The 26833-nt window shown below is 37.5% G+C and overlaps 3 protein-coding genes across 5 annotated transcripts; 2 read left to right on the forward strand and 1 right to left on the reverse strand.

The window, feature by feature from the left end:
* The first annotated feature begins 1254 nt into the window (after positions 1-1254).
* On the forward strand, positions 1255-7467 carry LOC132699172 (cationic amino acid transporter 4). 2 transcript variants are annotated; one of them, XM_060665736.1, is made up of 11 exons: positions 1261-1452; positions 1550-1707; positions 1880-2128; positions 2347-2679; positions 4131-4317; positions 4371-4537; positions 5191-5362; positions 5420-5554; positions 6551-6729; positions 6779-6940; positions 6993-7467. In XM_060665736.1, the coding sequence occupies exons 2-11, from the start codon at positions 1566-1568 to the stop codon at positions 7205-7207; spliced, it is 1941 nt and encodes a 646-aa protein (XP_060521719.1). In that variant the 5' UTR covers positions 1261-1452; positions 1550-1565; the 3' UTR covers positions 7208-7467. The 2 variants fall into 2 exon arrangements, with proteins under 2 accessions (XP_060521720.1, XP_060521719.1); XM_060665737.1 differs by lacking the exon at positions 6993-7467 and having other exon boundaries at positions 1255-1452; positions 6551-6725; positions 6779-6926.
* A 1972-nt stretch (positions 7468-9439) lies between these two features.
* LOC132699676 (multiple inositol polyphosphate phosphatase 1) lies at positions 9440-18750 on the forward strand. 2 transcript variants are annotated; one of them, XM_060666523.1, is made up of 7 exons: positions 9440-9671; positions 13593-13862; positions 14187-14373; positions 14432-14576; positions 14643-14762; positions 17179-17747; positions 17800-18750. In XM_060666523.1, exons 2-7 carry the CDS (start codon positions 13634-13636, stop codon positions 18035-18037), a joined length of 1488 nt encoding a protein of 495 aa, XP_060522506.1. In that variant the 5' UTR covers positions 9440-9671; positions 13593-13633; the 3' UTR covers positions 18038-18750. The 2 variants fall into 2 exon arrangements, with proteins under 2 accessions (XP_060522506.1, XP_060522505.1); XM_060666522.1 differs by having other exon boundaries at positions 9442-9671; positions 13623-13862.
* LOC132699677 (uncharacterized) lies at positions 9691-13505 on the reverse strand. Its single transcript, XM_060666524.1, has 3 exons — positions 12497-13505; positions 12236-12364; positions 9691-11380 (listed from the first exon to the last, which is right to left on the reverse strand). The coding sequence occupies exons 2-3, from the start codon at positions 12362-12364 to the stop codon at positions 11297-11299; spliced, it is 213 nt and encodes a 70-aa protein (XP_060522507.1). The 5' UTR covers positions 12497-13505; the 3' UTR covers positions 9691-11296.
* Positions 18751-26833: the final 8083 nt, after the last annotated feature.

A 26833-nucleotide genomic window follows, 5' to 3' on the forward strand; every position in this document is an offset into this window, starting at 1 on the left:
AATCGTTAGAAAATAAAAGTGTTTGAGAAATCTCTCACTAGAGGGCACTTTATCTAGAACATTTTTTTTATTTTCCCCGTATTTTATTTATTTAGACAGATATTAGTAGAATCACAAGCCCTCAAATTATAGGCAAAAATCCAAAAGACTTTACTCTTTATAATAAAAAGCTGTTTCGTGCTAGGCCCTACGAACTTGCCCCGCCCAGCGATGATTTTTCGAATGCAATATTGTTACTTCCGAAAATCGATGAAATCGAATTTTCGAAAGTATCTGCGCTCGTATAAAAATTTTATATCTTCGTAACGGTAGTTCCTATGACATCGCCGTTGGTACAGAAATGATCACCGTCGAAAAAATTTTTTTTTGTCTGTTCGTTCTCCGTTCTCGTCTTTTGGTTTTTCCTGAATAACTTTCGAACCGTTGGAGCTACAAAATTGAAATTTGCTTCCTTTTTAACCCTCCACGAGGCACATAGGCTTATAAGAAATGGCCCTGATCCGACGCCGGTATCCATCTTTTTTTCGCGATTTTCGACTGTTTTTCGGACCTTGCTATGAAACACGATAAGTGTCCAAAATTTGAAGCAATCGACTTCATATTTGGCACATTTGCCCCGTGACGGAACCTATTGAAAATGGGGAGGCTGGGGGTAGGGAAGTATTTTTAAAAAAATAAAAATCGCGGGTCTACAAAAGAGACAATTTTTCAAAAACCGTTTACAAGACCAAAAAAATTCTTGAACCCGAGGACGCAGAAGAAACCACTCCATAAACTTTTATTCTTGACAATTTTTCAAAAATATACAGGGTGAGCCGCAAAAGTGCATCGCAAGGTCAAAGCTCGAGAATCAGGTACATAAATACGTACTTACTGAAAGTAATATATATGAACATATTGCAATTTAGATTAAACTCTAAAGAACAATACATATCACCTGATTTTAAAATATGCTTAAGCAAATTTAAAACGGTCCATTTACGTTTCAAATAAAAATTTCAAATTTTAAGAAATATTCGTTACGGTCCATGTCGGGAGATGGGTTTTACCACGGTCCTGCGAAGGTCTGCAGTGAAACTACTGCAAAATACTTGAAACGTCAAAACAATAAATGCACTATATTTTTGGTCGTATTATACTAGTAAACACCGTCCTAAATGTAAGTGGTTTCGCACATTGCTAACTTATGTTGCCACTTTATACCAATAAAAATATATGATTTGAAAGGATCAAGCGATGGAAATAAACGGTCAGCTCGCCGTCGAGTATCGATTTTTCGAAGCATGCGCTTACCTACGATATTCCTGGCAGTCGGGAGCTGAATGGTTTAGTAAAGATGACCGTCTGAGAACATATTGCACAAAAGCAGCACAAATTTTCGTCTTATTGGTTTATCTCTTCTTTTTCCAAGACTTTTCGTACCGTCCCGGTCTTCGGCTTTCTTAAAAAAGGGTAAGCTAATATTTTGAACCCCTAGAGTTGCGGGTTTCTTCTAAATAAAAGTAACGAAGGTTAAAAGTGTCTGGTCTGGTTGGATTGGGTTTTTTAGAAAATCGATAGATATCATGCCAGGCTCTCGCAAAATGATCCTCAAACACGTAATGTCCGGCATCTGCACGAAAATGAATAGAACGAAGCAACTGCCCTCGGATTTGATGGAAACCCCTCTCAATCGATGTCTGAACACCTTCGACATCACCCTTTTGGGTAAGTCATTCTGCAGCATCTTCCGGCATTTAATTTTCATTATAGATAGATTAGAAGCATAAAGTATATGTTATCATCCTATTTGTCTTATTTTTATAAAGAATCGTGTATTACTTTTTATTTGTGATAACGCTTTTACGTTGAACGATTTAAATCACGATTATGTTTCTAGGTATCGGCCATATGGTAGGAGCCGGCATATACGTCCTCACAGGCACGGTGGCGAAAGACATAGCCGGTCCCGGTATTATCCTGTCGTTCCTGCTGGCCGGATTTGCCAGTTTGCTATCGGCCCTGTGCTATGCAGAGTTCGGCACCCGGGTGCCTAAAGCCGGTTCTGCCTACGTCTACACTTACATAAGCATCGGCGAATTTTGGGCTTTCGTGATTGGTTGGAACATACTGCTCGAGCATATGATAGGTGGGATTTTACACTCGGTAGCGCCATCTATCGCGACTAAGCGACGTTAGTTATGTCACGGATTATGTTAACATGGGGCGTAAGAGCAGAAAAGAAGAAGAGCCGGTGGTAGCCCTGATTTTGAGGCCACAAGTTAACGTAACCCGCTTAAAGGCGACAGATGGCGCCACCGATAGTAAACATCGTGACGTTTTTATTTTCATTTAACCGATTTTTAGGTGCCGCTTCTGTCGCTAGAGCCTGGAGCGGTTACATCGACTCCCTTTTTGGAGGAGTAATAAGTAACGCTACGATTGCTGCCACGGGGGAGCTTCACGAGCAACTGTTGGGGAAGTACCCGGATTTCTTGGCGTTTGCCGTGTGCATTGCGTACGCCTTTCTCCTCGGCATTGGTGTGAAGGGCTCGGCGGTAGTGAACAGCATGCTGACCATTATCAATCTGTCGGTAATGGCTTTGGTGATTGTCATGGGTTTCTATTACGCTGACCAGGAGAATTGGACCTCACGGAGTGGTGGATTTTTGCCCTTCGGTTTCGGTGGAGTGATCGCAGGTAAACTCCAAAGGAGTAAGTGATTTAAGCGGTCTAAAGTCGAGATTAACAATTATTGACTCCTCCAAGTTTATACGCCAAATTACATTTTAAATGATTTACCCACAACTTTAGATTTGCACTGAAAATGGGGATTCTGCTAATAAATCAAATGTACCTAGGTAGGTAGGTCTCTCCAGTTACACCTAAACTGAAGTAATGCAGCCAATATCGATTTAGTGAACAAAAATTTATTTAGGTGGATTGTAATTGGTATTATATGATTTTATTTTGTTTTATGGATAAATCATAACTCATCGAGTTATTCTATAAATATATATAATTAAATTCTCTCTATGTAATTTTTCCATTTTATCATAGTTCGTATTATTTTGATATATTGTCACAGAAAGTTAAAAAAAGTCTCTTATTTTTGTCTATTTTTCAATCACCAAAAAATGTTACCAAAATGTGTAATTTCATGCTTTAAAATAACGCAGTTCAATTTTTTTTCTTTTCTGTTTTTAAACATTGAAAAACATTCAAATTTCCATTTTTAGTTCATAAAGTTTGCTGTTGTCTGATTTACGTCGATAAGTATACTTCAATTAATTTTATAAGCCAAAGATGGCAGCACTTTGATTGACCTGAAAATAAAGTGTGATAATAAAGAGCCAAGTATTTTGAACTTCTGAGTATATCAATTTGTGCTTGCCTTTAACTTTCAAATATTCAAAAAATATTGTTGTTGAAGCCGTATTTTTCTGATATCTTTAACACGGCTCTATTGCCATCAACTCAATATGTCTGGCTTTTATAGTTAATCGGCAAATCTTATGTATTGTATTGTATGTATTGTATTAGAAAATTGACAGTAGCGCAGAATAGTTACTGAATATAGGAGAAATTCAAAACAGTTGATTTTTTGCCAAAAATAGATTTCTGGAATTATTTTTTTGTGAGTTTCTTTCAAAAGTTGGAAAAAATCTACAAATACATTCTAATTTGTGTTATTCAAACCACCTTCAAGTTTATATTTTGTTATTGCAGTTCAAAATAGCCATAACTATTGCATTTTTAATGACGTAAGTAATACAAGGTAGCGTTGCAGTTCCAAAAACCTTAAACTTTAAACAAAGCCTTGATTTTTCAGTTCAATTTCATTAGAAGATTTTTAAGGTCGATTTCAAATAAAATACATTTTATAAATTGTGCGTCTAGTACTACAGAAATTTTCATTTAACTAAGACATTTTCATAAATCTTTTTAAATTAACCAAGCCGGACGCCATTCATTTTTTTATTTGGCGGATGCGCTAGTCTTACACCGCGCCACCTAGTAGCCAATGGCAAAATTAAAATAGGCTTGGTTACCAGAATCGAAGTAAACCTAAGCCATCAACCCCCATTTTCCATAAATGGGGAAGAAATGCGTCTCCTGACGCGTAATAAATATCATTACAATTATTTTAGGGGCTGCGACGTGTTTTTACGCGTTCGTGGGGTTCGACAGCATCGCCACATCGGGCGAGGAAGCCAAAAATCCCTCGTTTTCCATACCCGTGGCGACGATAATATCCATGGGGGTGGTGATGCTCGGTTACGTTATGGTATCGGCGGCGTTAACTCTCTTGGTGCCGTATTACGAAATTAATCCGAGGTAGACGGCACTTACCGTCAGCTTGGTGTAGTTTAAGACCCACACGATTTCAGTGCCGCACTTCCAGAAGCTTTCTCACACGTCGGCATGCACTGGATTAAATATGTCGTGTCACTGGGTGCAATTTGCGGCATGACCACCACTCTTTTCGGATCGTTATTTTCCCTGCCCCGTTGTCTCTACGCCATGGCCGTCGATGGACTCCTATTTGGATTTTTGGGTAAGTCCGACTGGAGAGGGATTATTTCATTACCTTCCATTTTCGCCAATTGTCACTGCAACAAACATAGCAACAAGCAAGGAATATTTTTTAAGATTGTATACTCATTACATCAATCAAACTCACCAAAACGAACAAAAAACTGAAATTCATATTTGGCGACAATATTAATAACGGAAGAGAAAAGAATAAACAATTTTATGGTTAATTGTGAGACTTTCCAAATTTTAATTGTCATTTGCGTCGCGACATCTGTCGGGCTGAAGCGACATTAGTTGAATCACAGATGTATTCTCGGAATTTGTTGGTGTTGCGTTATCGCGGAAAAGAAGAAGAGATGCGGTAACACAAAATAGAGTTGCTTAGTAGTCTGTGGCGAAAAGAATGGTTAATTAACTCTGGGGGGGACGTAAAAAGTTTTAAAATAGATACATAATACATTTTTAGGTGCTTGTAAGGATTCGTTCAGAACATGACGGTTTTTGTTTATATTTAACAAACAAGTGAAAATGGTCCATCTTTATACAGAACCGTTTTGGAGAGAAAAACTTATTGCCACAAAATTTCCCCTAGTTAATTTCAAAGTTTCCTTAAATTACATATTACTACTATAATTGTACCAATGGCAACTGAATTAATGGGGTTTTTGTTAGGCAACGTGAATACGAAAACGCAGCTACCCCTTGTTAACATGGTCATATCCGGTTTGTCGTCGGCACTCATAGCGCTGTTTTTCGACTTGGAAAAGCTGGTAGAATTCATGTCCATCGGGACGCTGTTGGCTTACACTATCGTAAGCGCGAGTGTCATCATTTTAAGATACAGGTAATGCCATCTGTAATTTTCCTACTGAATTAGCTACGGTTGCTGTTTTGATCGAAGGCCCAGTTTTGAAACTACCGCAACGAAGCCAACGTCCACCCCCGGTTCGGAAATATCTGCTTCCACTTCGGAACTTACGACCCCCGCCTCGGAAATTGTCAACCTCACTGGCACTCTGCGGGTGCAATATGGCTGGTAATTAGACTCATTAAAATTTTATGTTTAAGTCAAATTTACTTGATTATTACCTTTTTGGAATGACGTCACGCTTCTTTCTCTACCCTAAGTTACAACAAACTCTTATAGAGAAAAGGCAATGGTTTTTTTATCGTTTTTTTTTTGTCCCCGTCAGTTGACAAAAATAAAAGTAATTCCAGAGAGGCAAAAAAAAAATCTTGCTTTGTTTCAACTTTTTACGCAACAAAATAAATGATTATTTGAATTGCATTACGCAGATAACTGATTAATTTAAACATAAAACTAATTATTTGTTTTGTTATTTTCATTAATAAAAAGTTAGAAAATCTTAAGATAGGGGGCTAGCATAGCTTTATTGTATATTTTTTCATATTTTAATTGTTTTAGAAAAAATGTTAAATACAAAAGTTATATGTAGGACTAAAAGAAACAATTTAAAATTATTTTCTTTCATATTTCTAAATGAAACACCTTGTATATTATGGCATTAAGACTCCCTTCTGTACTCAATCACCTGGATTTTTTTTTGTATTAACATGTAACGAATGCTATTCTTTGAAAGAATTACACTTTCACGTTCGGGTAATATTTATTTTGTTCTCAATCTTTTGTGATATTTTCTAAATTTTTTGAAAATTTTCAGTATGCTGTTCGTAAAAATGTGTATACCACCTAGTTTAGGAATGCTTAATAAAAATAAACGAGTATTAATAGGAATAATTATTAGAAGTATAATATACAGAGTGTTCCATTTCAACTAAGGTAAAATGAAATCACGGCTGTTGGAAACTGTCAAAAATATAGGGTATTAAAAAAATAATAACATATTTTATTTTTTTCTTTTAGTCTCATCCATAACTTTTGTTATGCACTGATCAGGTGCTCTTTTTGGTTAGTTTTAAATATTGATGGTATTGCGACGTTTGTCAGTCGTGACTAAAGTGTCGTTTATAAAACTATTTTGAAATTTGATTTTGACGTTGTTGGTTTAAGGTTGGGACCTATTTTTGGCAATTGCGCTCCTGGTAGCGTGGTCACTGGAGCAGTTTTCGTCTTCACCACTTTCAGTTGCGCCCTCTGCACTCTCTTTCAGGTATCGAACAAAGACTTGAGAGAGGGCATTTGGTGGACGCTAATGTTGGCGACATTTTTCGTTCTGGTAATGGGAGCAAGTGAGTGATCGGGGTTCCAAAAACACTATTTTCACGCATCGATCCATAGGTTTGTTGGTTATAACAGCGCATCACCAAAATTCGGCTGGGCTTCGGTTTAAAGTACCGATGGTGCCCTACGTACCGGCTTTGAGTATATTTTTCAACATAGAATTTATGGTGCACTTAAATATACTCACCTGGTTGCGGTTTTTTGTCTGGATGATTGTTGGTAAGACATTCAACTCGCTTAAAATACTTTGATTACGGAAAATATGTTTTAGGAATGCTGGTCTACTTTTTATATGGTATTCATCACAGCAAAGAGGGAGAAGGAAACGCCACTTATTCCATATTAATGACGTCTTCTGAAGCAGTCAAAGAGACTTGGGGCTCTACTACCAAAACCAACCTTAAGGGTGCACTAATGAGAAGGAAGTCGTGTTCGGGCGATCGAAGTGCCATAATCAACGTTATGGACGAAGAGACGACAGATTAATAAGAACACCGACTTAGGAACAAAGGAAAACCCTAGCTTGACAGTGATATATCTCAACTCAATGCCACCGAGTAGTTCCATTAGCTGTTTGACTTAAACTTAATAACAGTATATTTTTTCAGACATCGTTATATATTTTGTGAAATGTTCAAATACGCTGGCGATTTAAAAGACACAAGTAGAACCTGTAAAAAATATAGAGATTCTAGAGAGACTATTGTAAATATATTACGCTTATTGTCCGTTAATAAAGTGCTATTTTGGAGACATCTCTTCTTATTCCTGTTAGTTTTAGTTCTGGCGGAGGTGCCGGGTACCGTTTGACATTACTTCTGCGTTAAACAATTTTTTTAATTCCAATGGGAACGAATTTTTAGTCACCACCAAAAGAAATATTAATTTTAAAAAAATCGCAGTTTTCCCAAACCTAGCACGGTCTACTGTTGGATACGGATAAGAGGGTTATCACTGAAACCTGGCGAATCCAACTATTCAACAGACTACAGTCTGTGCCCCCACCACTATGCCATAGACAGCAGAAATAAAAAAAAAAACACAAATTTAAGCGCAAAACAGCATTTCGATAATATTCTTTCCATCGGAACGCAAACTGGTTCTACTGGAGCTGATCTACGTTCACTTTGATAAAAAATTACTTCAATTTGACACACTAACCTGCGCTTTGCACCGTTTTCTTTCGTAACACACTTGTTCAAAAAATTCTGCCGTGATAATAGTTAACAACATTTCAACTGACAACGGTTGAATTGACGTACTGCCAACGGCCATGTTGTTTGTTAAACGCCGCTAGGCTTATTGGTGGGCAACGAAATTTGAAATGACTGCGAGTAAGGAATTGATGGCCCTTTCTTTTTTGTGGTTTCGAAAGTTCCTGTATTATCAGCGTGGTATAAAAACAGTTCATAACCAAAGCGTGCACTGAGCCGATTAACGGCGTTGTACGTAATAAATAGTTATGCGGCCGTTAGATGGAGCTGGTCGCGTTTCTCCTCTTCTTTTAAAGCTTATTTGTTTGCCTGTTTTTTTTAGAATCTTTATTTTAAAAACATGTCTGTGATTACGAGATTTCGGGTTTTTACTCGTTTTTTTACTGTGTCTACTTACATTCGTGTACATGTTTATTTATTTATTAAAGGGTCAAACCCATTTACACATTATTACAAGAGCGATAATAATTACCATCTCACAAAATGTATAATTATAAAAGGTTATGGCAAAACAATAACATAGAGAGGCCAGATCTTAAGATACCATAATAATAGGTAAGTAATAGTTCGCTCAAATGACTAGCAGGGTGTGAAAAATGAAAAAATGATTAAATTTAATATAACATATACAAAACTTTTTTTGTTAGGGGTTTTCGACATTAATCGCTTTTAGTTACTAAATATTTATACCTTATTGGTTACAGGATCGACCGACCTTACCAAAACAAATCGAATTCGCCTTGCATAATAAGGTTCATTTGAATGGTTTAAGAATAGACAGACTACGGACAAGGAATGGGATTAATGTTATAATTATTGTTTAGTATCGAGTTGCGATCGGCAGATTTGCTGATGCGTTGAATTGAATATTGCATTAAATATCTATTTCCACGCAGGTATTTAATTTAAACAAATTAATGAATTACTCGTACAACCCAATACGAAGCATCTATGTTGATTTTGAATCATGACACAATAAAAAGGCGAACACAGCTAAATATTATACTAACTAAAACAGACGACAGAGAATGTAAACACAAAAACACATAGCTTACAGTTGCCATCAAAAAGTATTGAAATAATAATAATAAAAATATAATTCGATCCTTTTCGAAATCGCCCAATGATTGACTCGGTTCTCGTAAAATGAACGATTGACACAAATTTAGTTCCCAACGGTCAGAGAGAATTTCAACTTGTGCCCCATCTGGCGTTACTCCGGAAAACTAAGAAAACGAAACAAAAGTGTCGATGCGCATTCGTTAGATGGCGCGATTTAGAAAAATATAATATTCCGTACTAGAAGATTTAGAGAAAGTTTCTCCTGCTTATCATTCAGGTTAGAATTGAATAAAGCATCTATTTTCGATTCGGCGTTAAAACGAAATGCAGTGAATACGGGAAACAAAAGTTGACGTAATCCGAATTGGTTACTTGTCAATCACCGTTCGACACGGAGAGCAAATCTCAACTGTGGTCAAGTCCAAACTGTTTGCTGGTCGGCGCGGGAGGCGGCGGCGGCGGACGAAGAAGAATCTACTCGCGCCTCATTCGACTACACGGGGATTAATATTCCTATGATTCAGGTGTCGTAACAGTCTTTGGTTGGTCATCGGTACGGTATTTCTACGTCTCTCCCCGCGTACCGTCATCAGTGTTGTTTTTGTTGCGTGAAGTTTAAATCCTTCCGGTGATTCGGTGGATATTTCGCCTCTTTTATTCACTTTTGCCAGTCGGTAAGGACAATTATTCGTTTATAATTAACGCTGACATTTGCCCCAGCTCACATTTATTTTTTTTAAGGAAAGGTGGGGTTTTGTTTACGTGTATGTATATACCGGGTGTTTTAAAATCAACGGAAAACGTTATTATGAATACGTATGAGGATGGTACAGTTATTAAATTTTGATTAGTTATTTATTTAAACTTAGAAATGTGACATTTCTAAGTTTGTCTGAACTATTGGCGAGGAGATATGAGCAAATAGAATGGGCGAATTTAATAACTGAAAAAGTTGTGATCGTTAATGAGAAACCGGTTGCCCCATCTATTGGCAGTATGAAAACTAACAACGAGTGCTCTCCAAGTCACCCAAATTCCAAATTTTGTGCGATTATGTCGAACCATTTAGATATAATGGAGAAACAGAGAAAATATAATTCACATTAAAATGAATTTTAAAAGTTCTATTAACTGTCAAAGTCTTCTTTTTGCGATTATAATTAACCATAGTTAATTAAAGATACTAAAATAATTGTTCTTATTAAAAATATAAGCAAAATTATCTATTTGTAACTATGTTGTGGTTTTCATCTTTGGGTTAATGCTTATACAAGGCACCCCATGAAAGTTAATTTAATATAATCAACAGTATCCATTTTCATTTCGATTTAGACAATAGATCCATAATTTTTCTTGAAACGTGCATCTTCAAATAAAAGAAAACGCATCACCATAATTCACTCTGGGTCAGAAGAGCGCTTGCTGTTGTCTTCAAAGAATATTAGGGATGTTAGCTTGGATTATTATGAGGATACAAGTGCCGAACTTTTTGAAAATTCGTTTCTCGTAATTGCGATGTTTTTGGAATTGTTAGAATTAGTAGAAGTCTGAACAATGTGAGCAACATGAAGAGAAAGTGGATTTTATTTTTGTTTTCAAAAACTAAGCAATAAGATACGAAAAGAAGTCTAGAATCAAAAAAGATATGTAATCTAAAACGTATATGGGTTACAAAAAAGTCAGTTTTATTATAACTCAGTCCAGCAATCACACCTTAAAAAAAGTGTCAACTGAGCAATCGCCATAATTTATATTTTATTGAATTATATTTCGTATACTTTATTTAAATTAAATTGGCGTCCTATTTATTTTTGAAAAACATAATACCTACTTACTAAGTATTAATTTGGAGAGTTTTAACTTTGGAAATTTCTCCTTTTTATTCATGCCCAACCAATTAAATTTCATTGTTTGCTGATCTTGCTATCTCATTTACCTAGCAAAATAATAAAAAAACAAGGCATGATATTGGTAAACTACACAACAATGGTTCGTTCAGCTTAGAATTTCAAATCTTATGTTATATATTACAATATTGGGAAAAAAAATTGATGAATTTCGAAAAGAATTGAAAATTAATTTTAAAAAATGGGGACTTCCATTGAAAATAAAACAAACGCACTCTGGTTTAAAATTATAATGACATTAGTTAGTACGGTTTTTATAAGTAATTTCTAATAATAATAATAATAATAATATTAAGAATGAACACATTTAGTGATTCGCATTATAGGGTGATGCCGCTTACGCAGATTGCCCAACGGAATTGAATAACCTCAAATTTTCCCATGGGCGCCCGTCACCCCAGCGGCGCGCCGCTCATCATTTTGTCTGCGCAGTAGTGAGTAAATTGGACGCCTTGCAGCAGCAGGTCCGACAGGCCCTGAAAAATTAAACATTAAGCTGCGTACACAGCAATGGTCATTTTACATTTACGGCTAGTAAAATAAAAAGCGTCTTAAAATATCAATTTTATCCTATGTGTTACATAGCTTTTTATGCTAGTTGAGAACTCGGTCTATTGCAAAGCTGTAAAATGTCGACTGGTTAGAAAAAAAACTGAAAGAATTTTAAATTCATCTGAAGATACTGCAAACCAAATATTATCATCCAAGTTGGAATCTATCATCATAGATCTAGATCATTAAATGAAGGAAATTTTAGTTCTTCTGAAAGCCCACTTGAGCTTGGAACTTATGATAAAGGAAGTGCCAATGTAGAACCTATGTTATAAAACTAATTTCAAAAACAGTTTAATCTTACAGGCATGTCGAAAAGGATAAAAATGATTCAATTCAAATCGCTATGTTTTCCATTGTTCAAATTCAAATTAAGAAATGAAAATGTTTTTGAATGGTTTACCGCTTTTGAAACGATGCGAGAATATTTTTATAGTATCATCAAAGAACACGGAAATATTTTATTAGGATCATCCGGGATCTCACTCGCAGCTGTATTAAAAACCTGTTACGTAACGTTTATCATTACTATCATGGGCGATCATTATGAAACATTTATTGGACACAATTTTTAAAATAAAAGAGTTATATAGTATAATTTAAACCACTGCACATAGATAAAAGACGTTAGGTTAGTTTGACAACTTCCAGCGGCGACGTCACAAGCCGTTTTCTCGTGACGTCACATTGAAAGCCCCTTGTTTTGACGGAAACTATTTTCCTTTCCACGAACTTTTATTTTATTAAATTTCAATGGAATTTAAACATAGTTCGCTTACCGATAACGCCGGTATACAGACTGTCAGCGGGTAGACGAGGATGTAGAAGCCCGCGCAGAAACCGGCCACGAAGAACGATATGAAGACCAGTATGAGGAGCCAAATGATCGAATACACCACGTTCGCCATCTGAAAGCGAATGACAGCTGTCAGAATCCCCTCGCGTCGACTTTTCAAGTGTCCGAAAACGGCGTCGTGCGATAAGATAACGACAAATCGGATAATTAGCGCCTTTCGGCGGCGATATCAAATATAACTTACCGCTATGCTCGTGTGAAACGCACGAAATCGAATTTAGGGCTCGCAGCGGGCGACGACAGTTTTCCCGAATCGAGCAGCGACACGCGTACTCCTAGGCGCGTAATGCCGTTCGTCCCACGCCCGTCGCGTTGGCGGTACCGCTCGTTATTAAGACGGAGCGTGTGTCTTTGCGCGATACGCGCCTCCGTTATCGTACCGTAAGATTATCGTTACGCGTTTTCTATTTTTAAAGGTGCACCGATCGCGTGACACTGAATTCAACGCGGTGGAAACTTACGGCGGCGTTGTCATCGCGTGATGTTTAGTGGAATAAAAAAGCGGTAAAAATGTCCAGTTTTTTTATGCTTAAAAAAAATGTATCTTGGGGAAGATGCCCCTCTCTAAGAAATGGTGAAAATACAAGCCAATACTAAAAAAATTCAAAAGAAAATGACCGATTATTTGAAACATTGAATCTAGTTCTCAAATAATTATTTAAAATATTCCTAAGTAGATGTTAAAATATGTATATAAAATAACTAAATATTACAGAACACATATGCGTATTGTTATTTTTCAAGTGCCTATAACTCTTAATAATTAAGCAGTCCCTTCAATTTCGCTATATAAAGTTTCTACTGTAATTTTAGTATTTGACGTTTTTCTTCTTCAGTATAACCCATTTGAAATGTAAGTTATTTAACTTCGTCGTCCAAAGTAGAACATTGTGAAAACAATTGCAAACGTAGACAATATGGTTGCTATCAAGGCACACTTGACCATGTTTAAACAATATGACCATTGTCCAGCAATCGAATGATAATTATTTTTAAACTGAAATATCTCATAAATGGCTAGGTAATCTAATCTAATACATAAGGCATACCATTAATAAAAAAAATGTGTTACTGTCATTTTGACAGCTTGCGGTCGTCTAAAATTAGCTTTGATATATGTCAAATGATCTATAAGTTCACATTTTTCATATAAATTTTGAGTTTTTTTAATTGAATCAGCTGAATCTGAAAAGTTTTGGTTAGTTATATGTAATTTTTTTATATCGTTAATCCAAATATTTCATTTAAAAGGGATACGTTTTTTCTATGTCAACTCAAAGAAGATAAAAAATCGGGCCGTTACGTTTTAGACGGAGACGACATGAGCGTCCGAGCGGGTATTTTCATTTTTTCGACGGCGTGTGTCGCGACGCTGATCGCCCAGCCGCCCGGGGATCAACAATTTGACAGGTTCGGCCCCCCTACAGACGAAGACGTGCTGGAAGAGTACTGCTATTTCAACGACGAGCAGCCACACGTCATGTTCGGCACTAAGACGTCCTACGACAGTACCAACAGAGGCGGCGGTGGGCGCGAACACCTTATTCCAAGTAAAACGTTTCAATTTTTTGCGGCAAAGGCTTTCTTTAATACCAAGCAAGTGATAAAGTGCGAATTTACTGCCGGACGGGGTCCCTGCTAACGGGAAACAAAAGTGGTTGGTTTTTTTCTTAATGCCGAAGGAAGGGTTTTACCACGGTCCTGTAAAATACTTAAAACGTCAATGCAATAAATGCACTATATTTTTGGTCGTATTATACCTTAATTATAACTAATCAAAACTCCTTAGTACATCGTTTATTCTTATGAAGATGGAGTACGCGTTGCTCCTTTTTTTTCTACGTCAGCGATCCTATGACCTTTTCGCTTCGCAGATTGCAAGCCGGTGCAGTTTTGGAGCCTGAACAGGCACGGCACCCGTCTCCCGAAGGCGTTCAAAATCAGACGACTGCGTCAACTGCGAAAGTTCAAAGACGAAATCGTAGACAATTACGAGCAGAGACGTTCGTATCCGAGCGGACGCGGAAGACTGTGTCCCGAAGACTACGACCTGTTGCGATCGTAAGTGTTGCGCGGTTTCGATCCGGCTCGGTCGGATAATTGGCTCGGTTGCCGCCAGATGGCGCTGGAACGATTCCGTAACGGAAGAGAGGGAGGGGTCGCTGACCGCTCAGGGCACCACAGAACTCAAATTGCTGGCACGCCGATACCGGTCGAGATTCCCACCTGTTTTCGACCGGCCCTACGACGACCGGACGTATTACGTAAGGGCAAAATATAATATAATAAATAAATAATATAACAATCTGAGACAATTCGCCGCGTTTCAGTTTCAGTACGCGCTGAGCGACAGGACGCACGATAGCTACCAAGCGTACATCGAGGGTCTATTCGACAACGCTTACTATCACGCCCACGCTAACACCATGGGCAACGATGACGTCATCAAGGTATAATTCAATCCCTACTGCGGGTAAATCTTTTAGTCTGGCATCTGAAATTTCAATCGATCAGTATCATTCGGATTTAAAGAGTTATTTGGTGATATTAAATAAAAATTATTGAAGTAGGCGTACTAATTAAAATAAAAATTAATCGGAATTTCCAAATAAATTTAAAATAAAATCTAAGCTTTGAACTCCGATATTCGCGACATTTAAATGAGACATTTTGAGTTTTATCAATTGGTGTACCTTTTGTTTAAAAATTGTTCATTCTTTATGTATATCTTGTATATCTGACACTATGATTGGCGCTATCTCTTACGAAAGGCAAAGGCGAGAAATTCTTATTTGTTTTCCAGTAATCCTAACTTGTTTTCCAAAAGTTCTGACTTATTTTCCATAAATTCTGTATCAATTCAGAAATTGCGACTTATTTTACAAAAATTTTATGAAATTCCAACTTTTTATTATTTTTCAGAATTTCTTATTATATTTCTATATAAATTATGACTCAACTCAGAAACTCTGATTTACTTTCCAGTAATTTTGACTCATTTTTGATAAATTGCGATTTAATTCAGAAATTCTGACTTTTTCCCAAAAATTTTGATTAGTTTTTTAGCAGTTCTGACTTAAGTTAGATATTTTTTACTTATTTTCCGGAAGTTTTGATGTATTTTTTTTATTCATAATATTCAAAAAATTGACATATTTTTTAAAGAAATTATGGCTTTTGTCAGAAATTTTGACTTATTTTCAGAAATTATGATTTATTTTCCAGACATTTTGACTAGCTTTTTAGAATTTCTATTACAAATTAGATATTTTTCTACTTATTTTCCAGAAGTTGTGATTTACTTTTCATAAATTCTGACTTACTTTTCATAAATTCTGACTTAATTTAGAAATTCTGACTTTTTTCAAAGAATTTCTGATATGATTTTCATTAATTATGACTTAAGTCACAAATGTTTACTTATTTTTCAGGAATTTTGACTAGTTTTTCAGAAATTCGGACTTAAGTTAGATATTTTGACTTATTTCCCAGAATAAATTATCATTTATCTCACAAATTCAAAATATTGACTAGTTTTCCAGAAATTTTGACGTATGACAGTAACTCTGCCTTATTTTCATGACATAAATTCTGATTTTTTTTAGAAATTATGAATTATTTTTTATAAATTCTTAATTCAGAGATTACGACATATTTTTTACAAATTCTAACTAAAATCAAGAATTATGAATTGAGTTAGATATTTTGACTTATTTTCCAGAACTTATTTTTCATAAATTTTGATTTCATTCAGAAAGTCGGACCTATTTTCCAGAAGTTCAAACTTATTTTTCATTAATTTTGCCTAAATTCGTAAATAAGTCACAGTTCCTGGAAAGAAGTTAGGACTCCTGAAAAACAATTAAGAATTTATCACCTTTATCTCTCATATGGGAGAGCGCCAATCAAAACATCAGATATACGGGGTGATTCATAAGGAATCGACAATGTCTAAACAACAGGTATACCAAAATTCAACGTGTCTCATATAAATTACGCTAATTTCGTAGTTCAAAATTTAAATTTTGTTCTAAATTTATTATTTAGAAATTCTGACTTATTTTCCACATATTCTGACTTGACAGGACAGGAATTCTGATTTATCCTAGAAATTTCGATTTATTCCTCAAAAATTTGGTTTATTAAACTAAAACTTATATTATCAGAAATTAGACAACTACACGTTAAGATTTTAACTGTTGGCAAACCTCATATCAACGCAAAATCTGCATTCTGCGGGATATACTAAAGTATAAAAATTAGGATTGAAAGTATTTGAAAAATTACGCACGCTTTACGTATAGAAATGTTATTTCTCACTGTGAAATGACCACCACAAAACGCATTAAAAAAAAACGTACATACGTTGAGATTACACTTTAAGCATTCTCGAAGATTTTTATTTTGCGATTTTAGCGTCCTAACCTTAAAAGGTTTTTCGTCAAAACACCTCGCACATTTTCCAGCCGTTTTTAGTAAATCTTTTACCATAATTTTGCATCAGAAAATATATTATCCCGATTTCTGTCTAAACCACTCAAAATTCGAATAAGTAGCTTCTATCGGCAAGGATTCTACAAATATCAAAACATATGGGTTGTTCCATTTAAAAAGTTTAAAACTAATGTCGGTCCAGCACTTACCGAACATCCTGTATATTTAAAAAACAAATAATTTTAAAACTTGTGTATAAACTTTTTTTTTGCTAAAATCAGCAGTTCCTGAGAAAAGGTGCAGGCCGCTAATTAAGTTCCCGCCCACATACCCGGAGAATTGAAACTAGGCCGCGGTTATTTTTAAACATTTTTATTTTACGTTTTTTGCGTGCTAACGATTTTTCCGCAAAACACCTCGCATACTTTCCAGCCGTACAAGGATTGCGCCGCGTGGCAGGAACGCACCGATCGCAACCCCGCCACCGAGTACCACTACAGGCGATTCCTGGAGTCCCCGGAGTACTACGAGCTCTCGCGCCGCGTCTTCCGTAGACTCGGTTTCCGGTACGACCCGGACCCGCAGACGGTCCTCGACATCTACGACATGTGCAGGTACGAGAAGGCGTGGAACGTCGATAGGCCTTCCGCTTGGTGCGCCGCCTTCACCAAAGACCAGTTGCGATTCCTCGAGTACGGGGACGACCTGAAAGAGTACTACGCCACGGGCTACGGCAACCCGTTGACCGAGAGGATCGGCTGTGCCCCGATCCGGGACCTGTTGCGTCGCTTCCAGAAAACAGTCGACGGCAAATCCGAAGGCAACAAAGTGACGGCGCTGTTCACTCACGCTGCAACCGTGCAGGCCGCTCTGACTACGCTAGGAGTCGCCAAAGACTACACTCTACTGACCGCGGACAATTATAGACAGCAGGCGAGACGACGGTGGCGTACGTCGGTGATAAGTCCGTTCGCGGCGAATTTGGTGGCCGTGCTCCACCAGTAGGTGCGTCCAGACACACCGCGAACGTCGAAAATAGGATATTTTTTCCAGGTGCAGCGTCGGAGACCCGTACAAGGTCGCGTTTTACCTGAACGAAGTCCCGGTCGACGATATCCCCGGATGCGCGGTCGGTCTCTGCGACTGGGAGGCGTTCAAGGGCCGCTTCGAAGGTCTGGCGGAGGGCTGCGACGTGCGTGCGTTCTGCGAGGGACGCGCCGTCGCGCCGTCGATCCGTCCGCAGCGAGCTTTGCTCTGCGCGATCGCCGCCATCGCGTTCCTGGCGCAGTAGAGTGGGCGGGGCGGGCGCGTCCAGTCCTCCGTCCGTCCGCGCGCGTCGCGTCGCGTTTTTCAAACTGATTACTGAAAAAGGGTCCGTTAACCCAGAACCGTCTTTTTAACTGTCATTTGCACGTGGCGACAATTCTAGAGTTCGATACAGCGCTTTGCTTTTTCAAACGGAATCGAAATTGCCAATGAAAATTAACCAATTTTTTTTTTTCGTTTTTTTTCTAGTAATTATATATATATTTTTTTTAGAACCTTCGCCGAGATTTGGATAAATTTTGTCAAGTAAAAGTGAAGTTAGTCGCATATAAGTCGACTTGATTGTTAAAAGCACACAAAAAATAATAAAAAGCTTATGTGGGCAGGCTTGCCCCGCCCTCCCCTATGACTATTTTTGTAAATATTAATATAGAAAAACCCCATCATTACAAAGTAGATTTAACGTATCTCCCAGGACAAGCTTTTTGGCAAACAATGGTTAGTTTTAAAGATAATAGTAGAGATTTTTTTCTGTTTTTTTTTTCGTTTTTCTAATGCATTTGTTATAACCACTCTTTAAAGATTCGTAACTAGGATAGGACGTCATCGTCAATGTCTTTGTTGTGCCACGCACTGGTTCAGTAGAATGGCTAATTCGTTAGTCGACTGTACAACTAATTAGGCTTTGAATTGTTTATTTGTTATGCTATTATCTGAAATAAAAGTCGTTTATTATTATTATTATTATTATTATTATTATTATTATTATTATTATTATTATTAAGTTTTTTCCCAAATTGCGTACAGCTGTATATCTACATGGTTTTTATTTTAGGATAAAAATACCAACGTATGTGTCTAAGGTCTTGAGCGTTGAGATGTATAGATTGATGAAATTTTTTTAAACCACTTTTTTTATGATTGCGCCGATCATCCTGTTGGCTTCTTCAGAGCTTGACTGAAACAGTTTCAGTCAAGCTCTGAAGAAGCCAACAGGATGATTGGCGAAACGTCAGCACTTTCGACTAAGCAAAAACCGACGTAGGAGGAATCCAGAAGTTTTTTAAAAAGTATTACAGCAGCCTGTGGAAGTTTCTTTGAAAAATTCACTCTTTTTATGTAATCTGAGACGCGACTGGCGCAGTCCTCCATCCGTCCGCGAGCGTCGAAAGGTTCGCGAATAACAGACGGCGGCGTTTATTTAAAAGATCTGATGTCTCGAAATACATAAATGGTGGTCAATTGCATCATTTTCTTGATTGTATTGATTTTTTTAATACCAAATTCCAAAAATTAAAATAAATATAAAAAATACGATTTTAATCATTTCTATTGTTATCGTTATAATAATAATATTTTAACACAGCACTGCAAAAGTACTGGAAAGCTTAAATATCTCCGAAACTGTAAAAGCTGGAATGATAAAAAGTTTTTGAACATGCGTAAATCAAAAGTATCTTAGAATTTCAGGCGTATTTGAACATAGGATATTTTAATGTGTCAGAAAGATTAATCAATGAAACCCGAACAAAAAAACAAACAAAATTCCCTCCATCAACTTCAATTTAATTACAAGTAATAATTTTTTGAAATTTTTCAGCCTCTTACAAAAACCGTTCCACACGCAGAACCGAACAACTTGCATCAGTTTTTTTGGTATCGTTCGACAGACTAAGGACTAACGTATATCGCGTATAAATTTCAATTTCCCAAAGTTATAAATTATCGAGATGTAAGACCTTTTAAAACTGACCCATCAATTATCGACAATTTATCGACAAAACCCATTTTTACCTATATTTTGCTCCCTGGAGTTGTTAAAAAAACTTCCAATTGAATAGTCTATTAATTTTTTCAAGTACTTCCCTGACCCCCTATCTTCGCGCCAAATTTAAGCCGGATCGATTAATATCCACCACAATCCAAAAATTTTCATGATTTTTCTCAAAGATTTATGTTTTTAATTTTTCGAAATATCTACATTCCTTCACGAACGTTGAAATTTTTACTGAAGATAGAGGCCAATAGATATCAAAAAGTCCCCACCATTTAGTTATAATTAATTATTTTTCGAAAAATTTCAGCCCGCCACAAAAACTGTTCCAGATGGCCAACGGTAAAGCTTGTATTAGACCTTTTGATATCGGTCGATAGAGGAAGGACTAACGTATAAATAATGTATATAACGTATAAATTTTAATTTACTAAAATTATAAATGAGCGAGATGTAAACCTTTTAAAACTGACGTATCAATTATCGACAATTTATCGACAAAACCCAATTTTACCTATATTCTGCCCCTGGAGGGGATAAGAAACTTTTGCGTTTTCCTGCAAAATCGAGGTATGTCCCCTGTCTCTGGAAAATGGTGTTCTTTTTTTGCCTCGTCCTCCAGGTGAAGCGGATCGAAACCGAATCGAATCGACGAACCTAATTCTAATCGAATTTCGCCAAATGCGATTAGATGCCGCTCAATGCGCCGTGACGAAACATCGACCCGAATTGTGACTACGTCAAGAGCGGCAATTTCTTTTCCCTTGCTTCACGGCCGGCGCATTTTCTGCGTCCAAATTGCTTCTTCGAAGCATTCCGTCACCCTTCGCGCGTAATTTCGGTAGTCGCGAGTGTCGCTCGGTGAGAACCGCGTCGCAAAATGTGCGTCCTGACGCTCCTTAAATTGCGCATATCAGCCCGTAATCGCTATAGTTCGCCGAGGAAGAAAAAAATCGACTCGGACGGTACCACGGAAAGCGGAAATGTCGTTTTGGTGCAGTCTCTAGAGGCGTACAACTTCGATTCGTCTACGAGTTGGACCGACGTCATGTTCGACGATTATCTCCGCAATTGTCGGGTGATCCGCGATATGGAGGACGCTGGGTAAATAAATCGTCAAAACAGAAAACTCGTATCGATTTATATTTTCGCGATGTACGGTTATTTTTCTCGACCGACTGGCCCGGCCGGGGTGCGGTGCTTCGCTATATAATGATATTCTTTATTGACAAATACCATGTTTGTATGGGAAAAATGACGATAATCCAACACTACAACCAGTAATCTATAAACAAAGAAGGAAAAAGTAACTAAAGTACTCTTCTACTGAGCACAGGCATAAATTGTCACACAATTTTATTTCTTTCAGCGGGATGTTACACTCGGGATTCTGTAAGAACTATTATATTTTGCGTAAGGACACATGGCCCGCTTAATTTTGAACACATTTAACGAATTTTACTCTCAAGACGAACGTAATAAACAATCAACATTTATGATTCTGGTAAAACATCCTTCAGGTTATGTAATAAATTGATGTTGGCTCCCAAGCCGGATACCAAAGAAGAAGAGTTTTGGTTAGTTAGATGGGTTTAGTTTTGAAAAGCACCCAATGCTTCAACCATGCTTCAAAGAGCAATGAAGGGGAGTGAAAACTGGCCATGATGATTCATGCATATCCAACCTTTCCTTTTCCCAAGCCTCACTTATCAGGCGGTGTGCCTATAACAGTGAAACCTGAAACAAAGGGTTATGAATACTCATCATACAGCATCAGATGTTACTGGACTGATGGAAGCACTCAAGATGCAAGTATCTTTTTAGGAAGCAAATAGCAAAGAGTACCACCTGAGTTTAAAAGTAATGATAACGACTATGACTATCTAAATTTGCGCGCCATACGGTTTTTCTTTTTAAACGACTGCCAGTGACGGGCGTATAGAATGTGGGGTCGAATATTCCAGTTGCCTTCACAGGCGACATCTTTGATCATGGTCCGATTATATATGTTATAATGCTATTACCACTTAAGAAAAAAAAAAACAAAAACACACGAATTTAAGCATTTATTACAACAAAACTTTCTTTTATACAACTAAAACGGAGTTTATCATTTATTCTTGTGTTAATGCCCGCCTGTCCTTCACTACAATCGTGAATTTTTATTTTAAATTTGAAAGCATAGTCTCCACTAACGATACATAATCCTTTGGCTATGATTACTAAGAGTCCTGTACTATTGATTAGTTACAAAAAAGCCCAACTTTTGAAAACCGTGTGTATTCGTCTTCCTCCACATCATTGCATGTTTAACCCGCAAATACTTAACGTTATTTAACGTTACGTGTGCCTGAGATTGTTGAATGAATTACCAAATAGATTTAGAACTTTACTCCCTAGAAGTCTTGTCTCTAATTACTATTTAATTAATAATTTAATTTGTAATAGAATCTAGTATCTTTTTCCTTTTTTATTTCCGATTTCCTTCGTCATTTAATGTATTTGTAATCCAATGTGAAATAAAGTTGATCGCTATTATTATTATTATTATTATTACGAGGGTAGCGCCAAAATTTCCCGGCCTGAATATGAAAGAAACAAAGTAGAGTAACAATTTTTTATTATTTTTCAATATAATCCCCCTTAACTTCAATACACTTATTACATCTCTTTATTAACAACTCAATCCCTTTAAAAAAATATTCTTTTGGTTTGTCGGCAAAATGAGCTAGAACAGCCTCTTTTAACTCAATTTCATCGTTAAACCGCCGTCCACGTAAGTCCTTTTTCAAATATCCAAACATAATAGTCGCCGGTGGCCATATCTGGACTATAGGGTGGATGATCTATCTGTTGGAACCCACACTCTAAAATGGCAATTGACAGTGGTATTAGTTTCTTTAAAATCTATGAAAAGAATTCCTTCACAATCCCAAAAGACCGTGGCCATTACCTTTTTTGTTGACCTCTCAGACTCTGAATTTTCTTGGAGGTGCTTCACCCTTACCACGCCACTCCATTGATTCTTTTTTGCTTTTATGATCTCCACTGGTCGACCAGTTCTTGAATCAACTTCAAGTAACTCCTGCTCCATTCGAAAACGTTTTGCCCATTCTTTCACTACAGAATACGAAGGAGAACTTTGGCCGTACACACCATCCAGCCTTTCTTTAATAATTTTAGGTGCTAACCCCTCTTTTGTCAATGACTGCTCTATACTCAATTTGCGTTATTTGCGACACGCCTTGTTTGAAATGCTGTCAATAAAAAACTATTTGGCGCAAGACTTCAATTTTTTTTTCGCAGCCTACTAAGATATATATTTAAAAGAAGAGAAAGTTTTTTCGTGATACTGGAGCTGCATCTATGTCAGGCCGGGAAATTTTGGCGCTAACCTCGTATTACTGAAAAAGATTTAAATTTGGTTGTTGGATTTTTCGCACCGGTTTCGTTCCCCTCCCCCTTCGGTCGTTTTTTCATAATTAAAGGCGACCTTTGCTGGGCGTGGTTCTTCCTGCAGCGCCAACTTTTGGAAACGGAAAACGACGGCCTTTGCGTAAGCCGCCGTCGGCAACCCGACGTTTAAATTCTTCGTGAAAATACGATTTCGACATGAAACGATAAATAGAATTTCGTGGTCTGTCTCCAAGTCGTGTTTGATTCGTTCGTCGCGTGTGGCGTCCACCAAAATGACTTACAGTCCGGACGATAGTTCGTTTTGCGTGAAATTCAAAAGGGCAAACCGTCTGAACACTTTAGACGTGTCGGTGAATAGACGGGCGGCCTTTAAATATCTCCTCGACAGTTCCAATTGGTTCCTGTTGGACAAGAACGATGAATTATTAACGCTGATGGACGCGTGTCTGAGGTGGGTCGAGTTTTTTTCTTGCGATTGAAGTCCTTTCATTCAGAATTTGCCTACGGGCACTTAACCAGCACTTATATATTTTAACATACAATGTTTACAAACTGCATAAGTTAGTGTCAAGAATTGTAAACCTAATAGGATTGCCTAACCCGCCAAATCTGTCCGCAGGTGCAATGCGAAAACTCTCGCTGGCTGTGACGTAGGTGAGGTCCTGTATTGGCGCATTTACTATGCTAATACATGGAAATAATCTGAAACTGACCTGAGTTTTGATGGAAATGATGAAAATCTGAACTCTTAGTTCTTATTTATTTTGTTAAATGGCTTTTCATCAAGTAAAAGCCACCTCAGTTCAATTTTCGCACCTTTTTCTTCGAGTCGTCTAGAACTTTCCCGTAGAGTATGGCTAGTCGCCCGTAGGCAATCTGTCGAAGGTAGAGTTTCTAATTACAAGCAACGAGGCGAGAAGAAAGTGTTTCCTGTCCGCGCGTATCTCTTCTTCGCCGAGATATCCTCCGTCTTCTCCTACCCGCGCCTCGCCGGGACCAGACGTTGCGGGTTTTACACATGCCACGGCCACCGAGAAGCGTGCACTCGCGTGTATTCGCGTTCGCGTTATTGTAATTTTTTCGCCTCTCGCGTTAAACTATGTGTTAATTAACAGTCGCCGCGGTTAACTGTGATTTTGTGCGCGTTTGTGAGCCTTGACCCGTCTTCAATTGCGGAAATATCAGTCCGCGATAATCAGGTTAGTTTCCGTCGCTTCCAGAGCCAGCTGACAACTCCGACCGAAATAAAACAAATTTACACTTTCGTTTGTGGCGCCGGTGACAAAACCGCAGACTTAACCGAATCTTTTTATGGCCGCAACGCGACAACGAAGATCCGGCCTCTTAGAATCACGGTCGATTTTTTTTTTATTATCAAGGTTGGACGGATAGACGACGGATAGGGAGAGTAAAATCGTCATCGGCAAAAAGTGCCTCCGACTTTCTTCTGAAACGCGATTTCGCCAGATATGTGGGTCTCGCGCTAGCCCGAGGTGTCATTTCAAATAGACTTGGGTGTAAGCCACCTGACGCGCCAGATTTAGTTCGTTAGAAATCTAGAAACGGCACACTGGGCGTCGGTGAATCAAGAGAGCCCCGTGTTATCCCGTTTCAAATTCGATTTGAAACCGTAAATATCCTAAATCTGATGTTTCAATTCCTAAACGCATTGCTCTAAAATCTAATAATAACAATTTTAGTATTTGCATTTATCTATAAGCAGTAAACCGAAAGCACAGCGCAAAAAAAAAAACGATCTGAGAAACAATTTAAAAAAAGACCAAAGCCAAGATTTTATGCACAAAATTTGTTAATATCAGGCTAGCTGATCAATAAAAAAATACAAATCTGTCTGAAACTCGAACTATTTCTGACGATGTGTCACGCCTTTATAATATGCGGGCATTACATTTGCAGGATTTTGCGCAGTCGATGCGCATAGTCGACAAACATTTTTGATATTAGGATAGCTGACAATTAAATAAAAATTATATTTTAAAAAACAACGGCCAGCTGGGTTTCTAGATTTATAGATAGGCGCCTTAAACGGCAGGCCAAGACTAACAAAGACTACTTGTGCGCAATGCGTTTAGTATACTGATATTACATTTTCTGGATTTTATGTACTCAATTCATGAATATATCGCAGATTCAAAGTGTAGAAAGTACCGGCGATAATCTAATTGTAAGGTAAGATTTGGTAGCATTTTCTTCGAGTTGATACCAGAGACGCGCTTGATATCCTTGTCTATAATGTCCATAGCCTGCTGGAAATTTTCCGGAAGAAATGAAAAATATATTTCGGTATCATCAGCATACAAATACGTTTTGCAGTCCTGTAAACAACTACTCAAAGTTCAAAATATCTGGCTTCTATATTAAAACCCTTTAGAGAGACAACTGACAGTTTCGCACGCAATGTCATTTCATTATCATCAACATCATTTCATCAACATATTTTTCTTGTAACGGTTAAATTTATCAACAAACGTCGGGAACAGTTATGGGTTCTCCACCATCGCCAGTCATCGCAAAGACATTTATGGAAGACTTTGAGAAGAAAGCCTTAGACACCTTCCATCTAAGATGAGAAATTTAAACTCTGTACACCATAACATACGTTTTACTATTGAAAGAGAAACTAATAACAACCTCTCGTTCTTAGATATTCTTATCAATACAAAGACACAGACATACCTTAATGCATTGTCACATCCCCAGCCGTATCTCAGTCCTCTGCTCTTCTCTCTAATAATAATTTCCACATTAAAGGTATTAAGCGTTCCATCAAAAAATACACTTCACCACAACCTTCCAATTTCAATGAGGCTGAAAGTCACACTTGCGACTGTTGTCCTTCCTTATATTCGAAACATCACTTACCACATGTCAAAAGTTCTAAAGAAATATAACGTCACCACTTGTCCCAAAATCTCTTCATCTTCGGTCCGTCAAAGACAAAATCCCATAAACAGTTTTCGTGAAATGATCTTCTCCTTAGATCCTTGCAAACGCAGTTTTTAATTTTTTTAAAATACTTCCCGACCCCTCCCCCATCCCCTCCAATGACAAAAGGTTCCGTTAGGGCACCAAGCGCTATTTGCCTGCCAAATTTGAAGTCGATAGCTTCAAATTTCGCACACTTATCGTGTTTCATAGCAACGTCCAAAAGACAGTCGAAAATCGCTAAAACTGACTGACATCCGAAGCATTTTTCGTCTTTTTTTTTAATTTGCCGCACACCCTGCACATTTTTGAAAAACTTTTGGGAATAAAATTTTATGTAGCCGAATCTTATGCGTCTTCACATTCAAGAACTTTGTCGGCCGCCTAACCCGTTTCCGAGAAATGATTTTTTTCCTTGGACCCCTGCAAACGCGGTTTTATTTTTTTTTAAATACATTGCGAGACCCCATCCCCCCCCAATTTCAATAGGTTCCGTTAGGGGAACAAATGGTATTTGTCCGCCAAATTTGAAGTCTACAGCTTCAAATTTCGGACACTTGTCGTGTTTCATAGCAACGTCTAAAAAACAGTCGAAAATCGAAAAAAAACTTTAGACCATTTTTTAGATTTTAGCAAATTACCGACGCACCCTGTACATTTTGAAAAAATCATCAAGAATAAAGG

This window comes from Cylas formicarius, unplaced genomic scaffold, assembly GCF_029955315.1.
Source record: "Cylas formicarius isolate icCylForm1 unplaced genomic scaffold, icCylForm1.1 PGA_scaffold_3__17_contigs__length_32017465, whole genome shotgun sequence".
Taxonomy (NCBI): domain Eukaryota; kingdom Metazoa; phylum Arthropoda; class Insecta; order Coleoptera; family Brentidae; genus Cylas; species Cylas formicarius.